General features: G+C 37.9%; 1 protein-coding gene across 3 annotated transcripts in view; it reads left to right on the forward strand.

Moving 5' to 3' along the window:
• The window catches only part of JAK2 (Janus kinase 2), a 163891-nt gene that overhangs the window by 41926 nt on the left and 107510 nt on the right, over positions 1-14455 (forward strand). For all 3 annotated transcript variants that reach the window (XM_033237251.1, XM_033237253.1, XM_033237252.1), the window contains one exon: positions 12912-13035. In XM_033237251.1, coding sequence (XP_033093142.1) covers positions 12912-13035 — 124 coding nt within the window. The remainder of the gene's footprint in view (positions 1-12911; positions 13036-14455) is intronic.

Consider the following 14455-nt stretch of genomic DNA (forward strand, 5'->3'; position numbering starts at 1 on the left):
TGTTGGGGCACTCATTCAGTGTTTACCCAGTCCATTTACAACTCTGCCTTAGCCTTCCCTTCCTGCTTGTGCTGACTCTAAAGAACAGCTTGAGGTGAAAGCTTAGGGTCTTTTCTTCTAATTGCCATTCCTTGGGCATGCATGTGGCTTTTCTACTCTCCAATACATAGAGATGCTTTTTAGTGCCGTCATTTCCCAAAGAAACTCTCCTCTCTCATCTCTTTTTTGGTTTTCATTGTGTTTTCAGTGTGTTTATTGTTTGCCTCAACTTTAGGCCTCTGCTCCAGGTTGTTCATTTGCAATGTTTTCAATGAATGTCTTCTGTGTAGCTGCTTTTCTGCCCCGAGAAAGTCCTGAATTAAGTGGAACATAGGTGTGCTCTTTGCATTTTTTCATGTGTCTGTTGGCTGCATAAATGTCTTCTTTTGAGAGGTGTCTGTTCATATCCTTTGCCCACTTTTTGATGGGGTCGTTTGTTTTTTTCTTGTAAATTTGTTTAAGTTCTTTGTAGGTTCTGGATATTAGCCCTTTGTCAGATGAGTAGATTGCAAAAATGTTCTCCCATTCTGTAGGTTGTCTGTTCACTCTGATGGGTAGTTTCTTTCGCTGTGCAGAAGCTCTTTAATTAGATCCCATTTGTCAATTTTGGCTTTTGTTGCCATTGCTTTTGGTGGTTTAGACATGAAGTCCTTGCCCATGCCTATGTCCTGAATGGTATTACCTAGGTTTTCTTCTAGGGTTTTTATGGTTTTAAGTCTAACATTTAAGTCTGTAATCTGTCTTGAATTAATTTTTGTATAAGGTGTAAGGAAAGGATCCAGTTTCAGCTTTCTACATATGGCTAGCCAGTTTTCCCAGTATCATTTATTAAATAGAGAATCCTTTCCCCATTTCTTGTTTTTGTCAGATTTGTCAAAGATCAGATGGTTGTAGATGTGTGGTATTAATTCTGAGGGTTCTGTTCTGTTACATTGGTCTATATCTCTGTTTGGTACCAGTACCATGCTGTTTTGGTTACTGTAGCCTTTAGCATAATTTGAAGTCAGGTAGCGTGATGCCTCCAGCTTTGTTCTTTGGCTTAGGATTGTCATGGCAATGCGAGCTCTTTTTTGGTTCCATATGAACTTTAAAGTAGTTTTTTCCAGTACTGTGAAGAGAATTCATTGGTTGCTTGATGGGAATGGCACTGAATCTATAAATTACCTTGGGCATTATGGCTATTTTCACGATATTGATTCTTTCTATCCATCAGCATGGAGTGTTCTTCCATTTGTTTGTGTCCTCTTTTATTCCGTTGAGCAGTGGTTTGTAGTTCTCCTTGAAGAGGTCCTTCACATCCCTTGTAAGGTGGATTCCTAGGTATTTTATTCTCTTCAAAACAATTGTGAGTGGGAGTTCACTCATGATTTGGCTCTCTGTCTGTTATTGGTATATAAGAATGCTTGTAATTTTTGCACATTGATTTTGTATCCTGAGACTTTGCTGAAGTTGCTTACCAGCTTGAGGAGATTTTGGGCTGAGATGATGGGGTTTTCTAAATATACAATCATGTCATCTGTAAACAGGGATAATTTGACTTCGTCTTTTCCTAATTGAACACCCTTTATTTCTTTCTCCTGCATGATTGCCCTGCCCAGAACTTCCAACACTATGTTGAATAGCATTGGTGAGAGAGGGCATCCCTCTCTTGTGTCAGTTTTCAAAGGGAATTCTTCCAGTTTTTGTCCATTCAGTATGATATTAGCTATGGGTTTGTCATAAATAACTCTTATTATTTTGAGATACATCCCATCAATACCTAATTTATTGAGAGTTTTTAACATGAAGAGCTGTTGAATTTTGTCAAAGGCCTTTTCTGCATCTATTGAGATAATCATGTGGTTCTTGTCCTTGGTTCTGTTTATATGCTGTATTACATTTATTGATTTGCATATGTTGACCCAGCCTTGCATCCCAGGGATGAAGCCCACTTGATCATGGTGGATAAACTTTTTGATGTGCTGCTGGATTCGGTTTGCCAGTATTTTATTGAGGATTTTTGCATTGATGTTCATCAGGGATATTGGTCTAAAATTCTCTCTTTTTTTTGTATCTCTGCCAGGCTTTGGTATCAGGATGATGTTGGCCTCATAAAATGAGTTAGGGAGGATTCCCTCTTTTTCTATTGATTGGAATAGTTTCCAAAGGAATGGTACCATCTCCTCCTTGTACCTCTGATAGAATTTGGCTGTGAATCCCTCTGGTCCTGAACTTTTTTTGATTGGTAGGCTTTTAATTACTGCATCAATTTCAGAAGTTGTTACTGGTCTATTCAGGGATTTGACTTCTTCCTGGTTTAGTCTTGGGAGGGTGTTTGTATTCAGGAATTTATCCATTTCTTCTAGATTTTCTAGTTTGTCTGCGTAGAGGTGTTTATAGTATTGTCTGATGGTAGTTTGTATTTCTGTGGAATCGGTGGTGATATCCCCTTTATCATTTTTTATTGCGTCTATTTGACTCGTCTCTCTTTTCTTTTTTATTAGTCTTGCTAGCGGCCTATCAATTTTGTTGATCTTTTCAAAAAACCACCTCCTGGATTCACTGATTTTTTGAAGGGCTTTTTGTGTCTCTATCTCCTTCAGTTCTGCTCTGATCTTATTTCTTGCCTTTTGCTAGCTTTTGAATGTGTTTGCTCTTACTTCTCTAGTTCTTTTAATTGTGATGTAGTGTGTCAATTTTAGATCTTTCCTGCTTTCTCTTGTGGGCATTTAGTGCTACACATTTCCCTCTATACACCGCTTTAAATATGTCCCAGAGATTCTGGTATGTTGTGTGTTTGTCTCATTGGTTTCAAAGAACATCTTTATTTCTGCCTTCATTTCGTTATGTACCTAGTAGTCATTCAGGAGCAGGTTGTTCAGTTTCCTTGTAGTTGTGCGGTTTTCACTGAGTTTCTTAATCCTGAGTTCTAGTTTGATTGCACTGTGGTCTGAGAGACAGTTTGTTATAATTTCTGTTCTTTTACATTTGCTGAAGAGTGCTTTACTTCCAACTATGTGATCAATTTTGGAATAAGTGCGATGTGGTGCTGAGACCGAGTCTTGCTCTGTTTCCCAGGCTGGAGTGCAGTGGCATGATCATGGCTCACTGCAACCTCCGCCTTCCGGGTTCAAGTGATTCATCTGCCTCAGCTTCCTGACTAGCTGGACTACAGGCACCCGCCACCACACCCAGCTAATTTTAGTATTTTTGGTAGAGACAGTGTTTTGCCATGTTGGCCAAGCTGGTCGCAAACCCCTGACTTCAGGTGATCTACCTGCCTCGGCCTCTCAAAGTGCGTGAGCCACTGCACCCAACCAGAGTCTGTTTCTTTAATGGTTATAGTTCTAATGAAGTTTTAAATTTATTTATCTTTTTAAAGTTATATTTTTGCAAAAATTGTCCATCTGTCTGTTTTTCAAGTTTATTGGCATAATGTTGTTCTAGCACTGTTTGTCTTCATAACTTATAATTATGCTTTTTTAAAGTTCTTAGTGTTTATCTGTGCCTCTTTTTTTCTTATTATCCTTGACAAAGATCTATTTTGCAAATAATCATCTTTTATTTTGTCACTTTTCCCTATTGGATTTTTATCATGTCCATCTGTAACCTTTCTTTGGGATTACTCTATTGTCTTCTACTATATTGAGTAGATACTTAGATCATTTGCTCTTATTTTCTAACATAAGCAGATAAAGCTACAATGTTTCCTCTTGAGTTTCACTTTAGTTGTATTCCATGATTTTTAATACATGATATTGGTAATCATTATTCATTATAAATGCTTCTTAATGTATTTTCCTTTGACTTCTGAGTTATTTGGAAGTTATTTGTACATAAAAGAATGAATACAAGTATACTGTTTAAAAGTTGCTACTAAATAATGCTATTATAAATAACTTGTTGAAATATTACACATCTGTAAGTAGATGGTCGTGTTAATAATTTAAATTCAGAATTTAAGTCTTTGTTGTCAGTTTGTCATTTGTGTCATTTCTGTCTACAGTGGAAAACAGTGAAAACGTAGCTAGGATAAAATACTTCTGTGTTCTGTGAGCATTATGTTTTAAATATATAGGATTAAAATTTTTACATACTCATTTTTGATTTAATTGAAGTATGGTCAGAGAACTTGGTATGTATGGTTATTCTGTGGAACTTCTAAAGACTTGTTTTGAGTTCACATGATTGTTGTGTTTGTGCTTGTGTGTGTACATGTATGCATATGTGTGAATGTTCTATATATGCTTGAAAATAGCTTGTATTATTTACTTGTGTGGTTTAAGTATTCTCTTGGTTCAGTGGCTTTCAACCGTTTGTGAATGTACCTTCTAAAAATATCTTTTAAGAAATTATGTATGCACTCACATTTTAAGTTGACATTAAAAATCTTTCATTGTAAATTAAAATAGCACAAAGGATATAATTATTAGTGTATTGTGTAAAACTTGACACATTGTTCTTTTAAGAGTATTCATGACTTCTAAATATTTTTATAATCTGATACCTATTAATTAAAACAACTCCCTCCCCGCAAGCACATACAAGCATGGATTTTTATTATACCTCCAGTTCAGGGAAACTTGAAAATTTGAACCAACCTTTCTGCAGAGGACAACTGAAAAAACCAGATGAAATTTTAAAAAAATATCTGCTTGAAAGAGTCTCAGCAGATATATTTTAAAATATTGACATACTTCAGAGATATTGTGGGTTTGGTTCCAGACTATCGCAGTGAAGCAAATATTGCAATAAAGCAAATCACATGAAGTTTTAGGTTTCCCAGTGCAAATAAAAGTTATGTTTAAATTATTCTGTAGTCTGTTAAGTATGCAATAACATTATGTCCAAAAAAGTACATACCTTAATTGAAAAATACTTTATTGTCATAAAGCATTCACAATCATCTGAGCCTTCAGTGAGTTATAATCTTTTTGTTGGTGGAGAGTCTTGCCTTGATGTTGATGGCTACTGACTGACCAGGATGGTGACTGCTAAACGTTGGGGGGTGGCTATGGCAATTTCTTAAAATGAGACAGTGAAGGTTGCTGCATCAATGGACTCTTCCTTTCATGAAAGATGTCTCTGTAGTATGCAATGCTATTTGATAGCATTTTACCTGCAGTAGAACTTCTTTGAAAATGGGAAGTTGATTCACTCAAACCCTGCCACTGCTTTGACTAAGCTGATGTAATATTATAAATCCTTTTTTGTCATTTCAACAATATTCACAGCATCTTCACCAGGAATAGATTCCATCTCAAGAAACCACTTTATTTGCTCATCCATAAAAAGCAATTCCTTATCTGTCCAAGTTTTATCATGAGATTACAGCAATTCAGTCACGTCTTCAAGCTCCACTTCTAATTTTAGTTCTCTTGCTACTTCTACCACATCTGCAGAGACTTCCTCCACTGAAGATTAAATCCGTCAAAGATCCATGAGAGTCAGAATCAGCTTCTTCCAAACTCCTGTTAATGCTGACATTTTGACCTCCTCTCATGAACTACAGATGTTTTTCATGACGTCTAGAATGGTGAATTCTTTCCATAAGTTTTTTTATTTACTTTGCTTACATCCATGAGAGGAAACACTGTGACAGCCATAACCTTACAAAATGTGTTTCCCAAATACTAAGATTTGAAAGTCAAATTGCTCCTTGATTCATGGGCTGCAGAATGGATGTTATGTTAGCAGGCATGAAAACAACATGAAATTCAATGTACGTCTTCATCAGAGCTCTTGAGTGACCAGGTGCATTGTCAATGAGTAATAGTACTTTGACAGGAATCTTTTTTTCTGAGCGTTAGGTCTCAACGGTGGCTTAAAATATTCAGTAAACCATGCTATATACAGATGTGCTGTCTTCTAGGTTTTGTCGTTACATTTATAGAGCACAGGCAGGGTAATTGAACATAGTTCTTAAGGCCCATAGATTTTCAGAATGGTCAATAAGCATTGGCTTCAACTAAAAGTCACTTGCTGCATTAGCTCCTCAGAAGAGAGTCATTCAGTTCTTTGAAACTTCGAAGGCAAGCATTGACTTCTCTCTAGCTATGAAACTACTCCTAGATGGCATCTTCTTCCAACAGAAGGCTGTTTTGTCTACACTGAAAATCTATTGTTTATCAGTGATCTTTGTAAGATCTTTGGATAACTTGCTGCATCCTCTCCATCATCACTTGCTGCTTTACCTCTCACTTTTATGTTAGGGACATGGTTTCTTTTCTTTTTAATTTAAGTTCTAGGGTACATGTGCACAATGTGCAGGTTTGTTACATATGTATACATGTGCCATGTTGGTGTGCTGCACCCATTAACTCATCATTTACATTAGGTATATCTCCTAATGCTATCCCTCCCCTCACCCCCTCCCCACAATAGGACTCGGTGTGTGATGTTCCCCTTCCTGTGTCCAAGTGATCTCATTGTTCATTTCTCAACTATGAGTGAGAACATTCGGTGTTTGGTTTTCTGTTCCTGCAATAGTTTGCTGAGAACGATGGTTTCCAGCTGCATCCATGTCCCTACAAAAGGACACAAACACATCCCTTTTTATGGCTGCATAGTATTCCATGGTGTATATGTGCCACATTTTCTTAATCCAGTCTGTCAGTGATGGACATTTGGGTTGATTCCAAGTCTTTGCTATTGTGAATAGTGCCACAATAAACATACGTGTGCATGTGTCTTTGTAGCAGCATGACCTATAATCCTTTGGGTATATACCCAGTAATGGGATGGCTGGGTCAAATGGTATTTCTAGTTCTACATCCTTGAGGAAATGCCACACTGCTTTCCACAATGGTTGAACTAGTTTACAGTCCCACCAACAGTGTAAAAGTGTTCCTATTTCTCCACATCCTCTCCAGCACCTGTTGTTTCCTGATTTTGTAATGACTGCCATTCTAACTGGTGTGAGATGGTATCTCATTGTGGTTTTGATTTGCATTTCTCTGATGGCGAGTGATGATGAGCATTTTTTCATGTGTCTGTTGGCTGTATGAATGTCTTCTTTTGAGAAGTGTTTGTTCATATCCTTTGCCCACTTTTTGATGGGGTTGTTTGTTTTTTTCTTGTAAATTTGTTTAAGTTCTTTGTAGGTTCTGGATATTAGCCATTTGTCAGATGAGTAGATTGTAAAAATGTTCTCCCATTCTGTAGGTTGCCTGTTCACTCTGATGGTAGTTTCTTTTGCTGTGCAGAAGCTCTTTAGTTTAGTTAGATCCCATGTGTCAATTTTGGCTTTTGTTGCTGTTGCTTTTGGTGTTTTAGAAATGAAGTCCTTGCCCATGCCTGTGTCCTGAATGGTATTACCTAGGTTTTCTTCTAGGGTTTTTATGGTTTTAGGTCTAACATTTAAGTCTCTAATCCATCTTGAATTAATTTTTGTATAAGGAGTAAGGAAAGGATCCAGTTTCAGCTTTCTACTTAGGGCTAGCCAATTTTCCCAGCACCATTTATTAAATAGAGAATCCTTTCCCCATTTCTTGTTTTTGTCAGGTTTGTCAAAGATTAGGACTGGTATATAAGAATGCTTGTGATTTTTGCACATTGATTTTGTATCCTGAGACTTTGCTGAAGTTGCTTATCAGCTTAAGGAGATTTTGGGCTGAGACAATGGGGTTTTCTAAATATACAATCACGTCATCTGCAAAGAGGGACAGTTTGACTTCTTCTTTTCCTAACTGAATACCCTTGATTTCTTTCTCTTGCCTGATTGCCCTAGCCAGAACTTCCAACACTATGTTGAATAGGAGTGGTGAGAGAGAGCATCCCTGTCTTGTGCCAGTTTTCAAAGGGAATTTTTCCAGTTTTTGCCCATTCAGTATGATATTGGCTGTGGGTCTGTCATAAATAGCTCTTATTATTTTGAGATACGTTCCATCAATGCCGAATTTATTGAGCGTTTTTAGCATGAAGGGCTGTTGAATTTTGTCCAAGGCCTTTTGTGCATCTGTTGAGATAATCATGTGGTTCTTGTCCTTGGTTCTGTTTATGTGTTGGATTATGTTTATTGATTTGCATATGTTGAACCAGCCTTGCATCCCAGGAATGAAGCCCACTTGATCATGGTGGATAAGCTTTTTGATGTGCTGCTGGATTTGGTTTGCCATTATTGAGGATTTTTGCATCGATGCTCATCAGGGATATTGGTCTAAAATTCTCTTTTTTTGTTGTGTCTCTGCCAGGCTTTGGTATCAGGATGATGTTGGCCTCATAAAATGAGTTAGGGAGGATTCCCTCTTTTTCTATTGATTGGAATAGTTTCAGAAGGAATGGTACCAGCTCCTCCTTGTACCTCCGGTAGAATTCAGCTGTGGATCCGTCTGGTCTTGGACTTTTTTTGGTTAGTAGGCTATTAATTATTGCCTCAATTTCAGAGCCTGCTATTGGTCTATTCAGGGATTCGACTTCTTCCTGGTTTAGTCTTGGGAGAGTGTAAGTGTCCAGGAAATTATCCATTTCTTCTAGGTTTTCTAGTTTATTTGCATAGAGGTGTTTATAGTATTCTCTCATGGTAGTTTGTATTTCTGTGGGGTCGGTGGTGATATCCCCTTTATCATTTTTTATTGTGTCTATTTGATTCTTCTCTCTTTTCTTCTTTGTCTTGCTAATGGTCTGTCAATTTTGCTGATCTTTTCAAAAAACCACCTGCTGGATTCATTGAGTTTTTGGAGGGTTTTTTGTGTATCTATCTCCTTCAGTTCTGCTCTGATCTTGGTTATTTCTTGCCTTCTGCTAGCCTTTGAATGTGTTTACTGTTGCTTCTCTAGTTCTTTTAATTGTGATGTTAGGGTGTCAATTTTAGATCTTTCCAGCTTTCTCTTGTGGGCATTTAGTGCTATAAATTTCCCTCTACACACTGCTTTAAATGTGTCCCAGAGATTCTGGTATGTTGTATCTTTGTTCTCACTGGTTTCAAAGAACATCTTTATTTCTGCCTTCATTTCGTTATGTACCCAGTAGTCATTCAGGAGCAGGTTGTTCAGTTTCCATGTAGTTGAGCGGTTTTGATTGAGTTTCTTAGTCCTGAGTTCTAGTTTGATTGCACTGTGGTCTGAGAGACAGTTTGTTGTAATTTCTGTTCTTTTACATTTGCTGAGGAGTGCTTTACTTCCAAATATGTGGTCAATTTTGGAATAAGTGTGATGTGGTACTGAGAAGAATATATATTCTGTTGGTTTGGGGTGGAGAGTTCTGTAGATGTCTATTAGGTCCGCTTGGTGCAGAGTTGAGTTCAATTCCTGGATATCCTTGTTAACTTTCTGTCTCATTGATCTGTCTAATGTTGACAGTAGTGCGTTAAAGTCTCCCATTATTATTGTATGGGAGTCTAAGTCTCTTTGTAGGTCTCTAAGGACATGCTTTATGAATCTGGGTGCTCCTGTATTGGGTGCATATATATTTAGGTTAGCTCTTCCTGATGAATTGATCCCTTTATCATTATATAATGGCCTTCTTTGTCTGTTTTGATCTTTGATGGTTTAGAGTCTGTTTTATCAGAGACTACGATTGCAACCCTTGATTTTTTTGTTTTCCATTTGCTTGGTAGATCTTCCTCCATCCCTTTTTTGAGCCTATGTGTGTCTCTGCATGTGAGATGGGTCTCCTGAATACAGCAAACCGATGGGTCTTGCCTCTTTATCCATTTTGCCAGTCTGTGTCTTTTAACTGGACCATTTAGTCCATTTACATTTAAGGTTAATATTGTTATGTGTGAACTTGATCTTGTCATTATGATATCAGCTGGTTATTTTGCTCGTTAGTTGATGCAGTTTCTTCCTAGCATCGATGGACTTTACATTTTGGCAGGTACCAATGGCTGGTACTTGTTGTTCCTTTCCATGTTTATTGCTTCCTTCAGGACCTCTTGTAAGGCAGTCCTGGTGGTGACAAAATCTCTAAGCATTTGCTTGTCTGTAAAGGATTTTATTTCTCCTTCACTGATGAAACTTAGTTTGGCTGGATATGAAATTCTGGGTTGAAAATTCTTTTCTTTAAGAATGTTGAATATTGGCCCCCACTCTTCTGGCTTGTAGAATTTCTGCTGAGAGATGTGCTGTTAGTCTAATGGGCTTCCCTTTGTGGGTACCCCGACTTTTCTCTCTGGCTGCCCTTAACATTTTTTCCTTCATTTCAACTTTGGTGAATCTGACAATTATGTGTCTTGGACTTGCTCTTCTCGAGGAGTATCTGTGTGGCATTCTCTGTATTTCCTGAATTTGAATGTTAGCCTGCCTTACTAGGTTGGGGAAGTTTTCCTGGATGATATCCTGCAGAGTGTTTTCCAACTTATTTCCATTTTCCCCGTCACTTTCAGGCACACCAATCAGATGTAGATTTGGTCTTTTCATATAATCCCATATTTCTTGGAGGCTTTGTTCATTTCCTTTTACTCTTTTTTCTCTAGACTTCTCGCTTCATTTCATTCATTTGATCTTCAGTGGTTGATACTCTTTCTTCCAGTTGATCGAGTCAGTTACTGAAGCTTGTGCATTTGTCACATAATTCTCATGTTATGGTTTTCATCGCTGTCAGTTCTTTTAACGACTTTTCTACATTGGTTATTCTAGTTAGCCATTCGTCAAATCTTTTTTTGAGGTTTTTAGTTTCTTTGCGCTGGTTACGTAGTTCCTCCTTTAGTTCTGAGAAGTCTGATCGACTGAAGCCACCTTCTCTCAACTTGTCAAAGTCATTCTCTGTCCAGCTTTGTTCCGTTCCTGGCAATGAGCTGCGTTCCTTTGGAGGGGGAGATGTGCTCTGATTTTTTGAATTTCCAGCTTTTCTGCACTGCTTTTTCCCCATCTTTGTGGTTTTCTCTGCCTTCGGTCTTTGATAATGGTGACGTACTGATGGGGTTTTGGTGTGGGTGTCCTTTCTGTTTGTTAGTTTTCCTTCTAACAGTCAGGACTCTCAGCTGCAGGTCTGTTGGAGTTTCCTTGAGGTCCACTCCAGACCCTGTTTGCCTGGGTATCAGCAGTGGAGGCTGCAGAAAATAGAATATTGCTGAACAACGAGTGTTGCTGTCTGATTCTTGCTCTGGAAGCTTCGTCTCAGGGGTGTACCGAGCCGTGTAATGTGTGAGGTTTTGGTCTGCACCTAGTGGGGGATGTCTCCCAGTTAGGCTACTCAGGGGTCAGGGACCCACTTGAGCAGGCAGTCTGTCCGTTCTCAGATCTCAACCTCCGTGCTGGGAGATCCACTGCTCTCTTCAAAGCTGTCAGACAGGGACATTTACCTCTGCCAAAGTTTCTGCTGCTTTTTGTTTAGCTATGCCCTGTCCCCAGAGGTGGAGTCTACAGAGGCAGGCAGGCCTTCTTAGCTGTGGTGGGCTCTACCCAGTTCGAGCTTCCTGGTGGCTTTGTTTACCTACTTAAGCCTCAGCAATGGTGGGCGCCCCTCCCGCAGCCTCGCTGCCACCTTGCAGTTAGATCTCAGACTGCTGTGCTAGCAATGAGGGAGGCTCCGTGGGCTTGGGACCCATTGGGTCAGGTATGGGATATAATCTCCTGGTGTGCCGTTTGCTAAGACCCTTGGTTAAGTGCAGTATTAGGGTGGGAGTTACCCGATTTTCCAGGTGTTGTGTGTCTCAATTTCCTCTGGCTAGGAAAGGGAATTCCCTTCCCTCTTGCGCTTCCCAGGTGAGGCGATGCTTCGCCCTGCTTGAGCTCTTGCTGGTCGGGCTGCACCTGCGGACCAGCACCAACTGTCTGACCTGCCCCAGTGAGATGAACCCGGTACCTCAGTTGAAAATGCAGAAATCACCCGTCTTCTGTGTCGCTCACGCTGGGAGCTGGAGGCTAGAGCTGTTCCTATTCGGCCATCTTGGGCACGGCCCCTTGGTTTCTTTTCTTAAACCTCATGAACCAACCTCTACTAGCTTCCTACTTTTCTTCTGTAGGTTCCTCACCTCTCTCAGCCTTCACAGATTTGAAGATAATTAGGGCCTTGCTCTGGTTTAGGGTTTGGCTTCAGGGAATATTGTGGCTGGTTTGATCTTCTCTCTATACCACTCAAACTTTTGTCACATCATCAATAAGGCTGTTTTGCTCTCTTATCATTTATGTATTTACTGCAGTAGCACTTTTAATTTCATTCAGAAACTTTTTCTTTGCATTCAGAACTTAATTGACTGGTGCAGGAGGCCTGGCTTTTAGCCTATCTTGGCATTTGATATACCTTCCTCACTTAGTTTAATCATTTCTAGCTTTTGATTTAGAGTGAGAGATATGCAACTCTTCAATATATGAAACTCTTCCTTTCCCTTGAATGCCTAGAGGCCATTGTAGGATTATTAATTCGCCTATTTTCCATACTGTTGTATCTCAGGGAATAGAGAGGCCTAAGGAGAGGGAGTGAGACAGGAATGCTATTGCTGGAGCAGTCAGAACACACACAGCATTTATTGCTTATGTTTGTCATCTTATATGGGCACGGTTCATGGCGGCCCCAAACGATTACAATTGTAACAAAGATCACTGGTCACAGATCATCATAACTGATATAATAATAATGAAAAAGTTTGAAATATTGCAAGAATTACCAAAATGTGTCATAGAGACACAAAGTGAGCACATGCTGTTGGAAAAATGGTGCTGACAGACTTACCAGATTCACAGTTGCTGTAAATCCTTATTTTGTAAGGGAAAAGCCCCACAATATCTGCGAAGTACAATAATGCAGAGTGCACTAAAATGAAGTATGTTTGTATAAAAAAAATTGTGATTAATAATTCAGCTGTAGGGAGTGGAATATCAGAAGATTTCGACTGCTACTACATTTCATCCTGATTTTAAGAGTTGTTACTTTAGCCTCATTACAAATTATAGGTGCTATGTAAATGTTCTGTTGTGTATCTTTAATAGTTCCTTTCTCTGCTTCTTTTTTAGGTATCACACCTGTGTATCATAATATGTTTGCTTTAATGAGTGAAACAGAAAGGATCTGGTATCCACCCAACCATGTCTTCCATATAGATGAGTCAACCAGGCATAATGTACTCTACAGAATAAGGTACTTTATTCAGTAAAGTAACTCACTTAATGCTAAAAGGCAAAATGGGAGAAATTATCAAATATTTTTGAATTGCAAGGTAGTTAATACCAGAGACCTGAACCAATTAGTTAGCACTCATTTAAGATTTCATTTAAGATTCTGTTTCTCCATCAGAGAAACTGTTCATACATGTTGTTTAAGTAGAATATTCTGAGAATAAAGCTGTTTTGGTGGGATGCCACTTAACTCCTTATGATTATACTTAAATAAGTAAAAAAAAAAAAAAATCAGAATGGGCTTTATTAACAAAATCCTAAATGTTTGGGATATTGCTGGTTTGTGCAATGTTTTGCACAATAAAATGCAATTTCACATCTTATTTTTATAAAGAACTTTTAAAAAAGTTGTTGTGAAGAAAAGACTTTTCCCAGTGTGTATTTGCAGCCTCAAATTGTAAGTTAATTTATATAATTTATGGTAATGTGTAATGCCTGTTTAGAGAAATCTAGAAGTATTTTTTTGCTCGAAAGGATGAAACAAAGATATATTTGATTTGTGTCTCATAAATACCTGTGATTTTTCTAAGCATTATATATATATATATATATATACACATAAAATTCATCATAACTTAAGGAGGTATTAAGATTTCCACATTAAAGATAAAGAATTTAGAGCATTGAGAAACAATATTACTCAAATGTATTCATGGTCACACAGCTAGGAATTGGGAGTCAGGTTCAAATCCAAGCCTAGTTTGCTTCATAAGCTTGCCTCTTAACCACCTCATGTGTACTTCATTAAAGAGGTAATGTATATATAGTATTTATTATTGTGCCTATCACTTCGTGCTCTCTCAATAAATTTTAGTATTGTTTTGCTTCTTTCCCTTCCCCATTCTATATACAAATATGCAATTGGATGTGTTTGCATTTACTGATATCTAATGTATACTTTGCACTGAGTTCAAAAAATTATTTTTGATATAATTATTGAAAAGACGGTGAAAAAATCAATAAATGTTCAAATAAATAATAGATGTACAAAAATCAATAGCATTATTATATGCAAGCAACCACTTACATAATAGATAAAGAAGATCCCATTCAATATAGCTACAAAAACCCTTAACTAACCAGGAATGGTCTTAATAAGAAAAAACACAAGATGGTATAGGAAAATTAGAAACTTATTTGAAGAATATGAAGAATTAGGACATAATACTGGAATGGGCAGATGGAATATTACAAAGATCAATTTCTCTTACACTGTGTGCTTAGCTCTAAGCCAATTAAAATCCTAACAAAGGCATTTTAGGGAATTGGACACATTACTATGTTAATTTAGAATTATTAAATAAGATAGCCATGAGAAAGAAGACTTATCTGGGAATTGTAAAATATTTTGTCCCAGGAGATATTTTCACATTATATGAAAC

Source organism: Trachypithecus francoisi, unplaced genomic scaffold (assembly GCF_009764315.1).
Source record: "Trachypithecus francoisi isolate TF-2019V2 unplaced genomic scaffold, Tfra_2.0 Lachesis_group16, whole genome shotgun sequence".
Lineage (NCBI taxonomy): Eukaryota > Metazoa > Chordata > Mammalia > Primates > Cercopithecidae > Trachypithecus > Trachypithecus francoisi.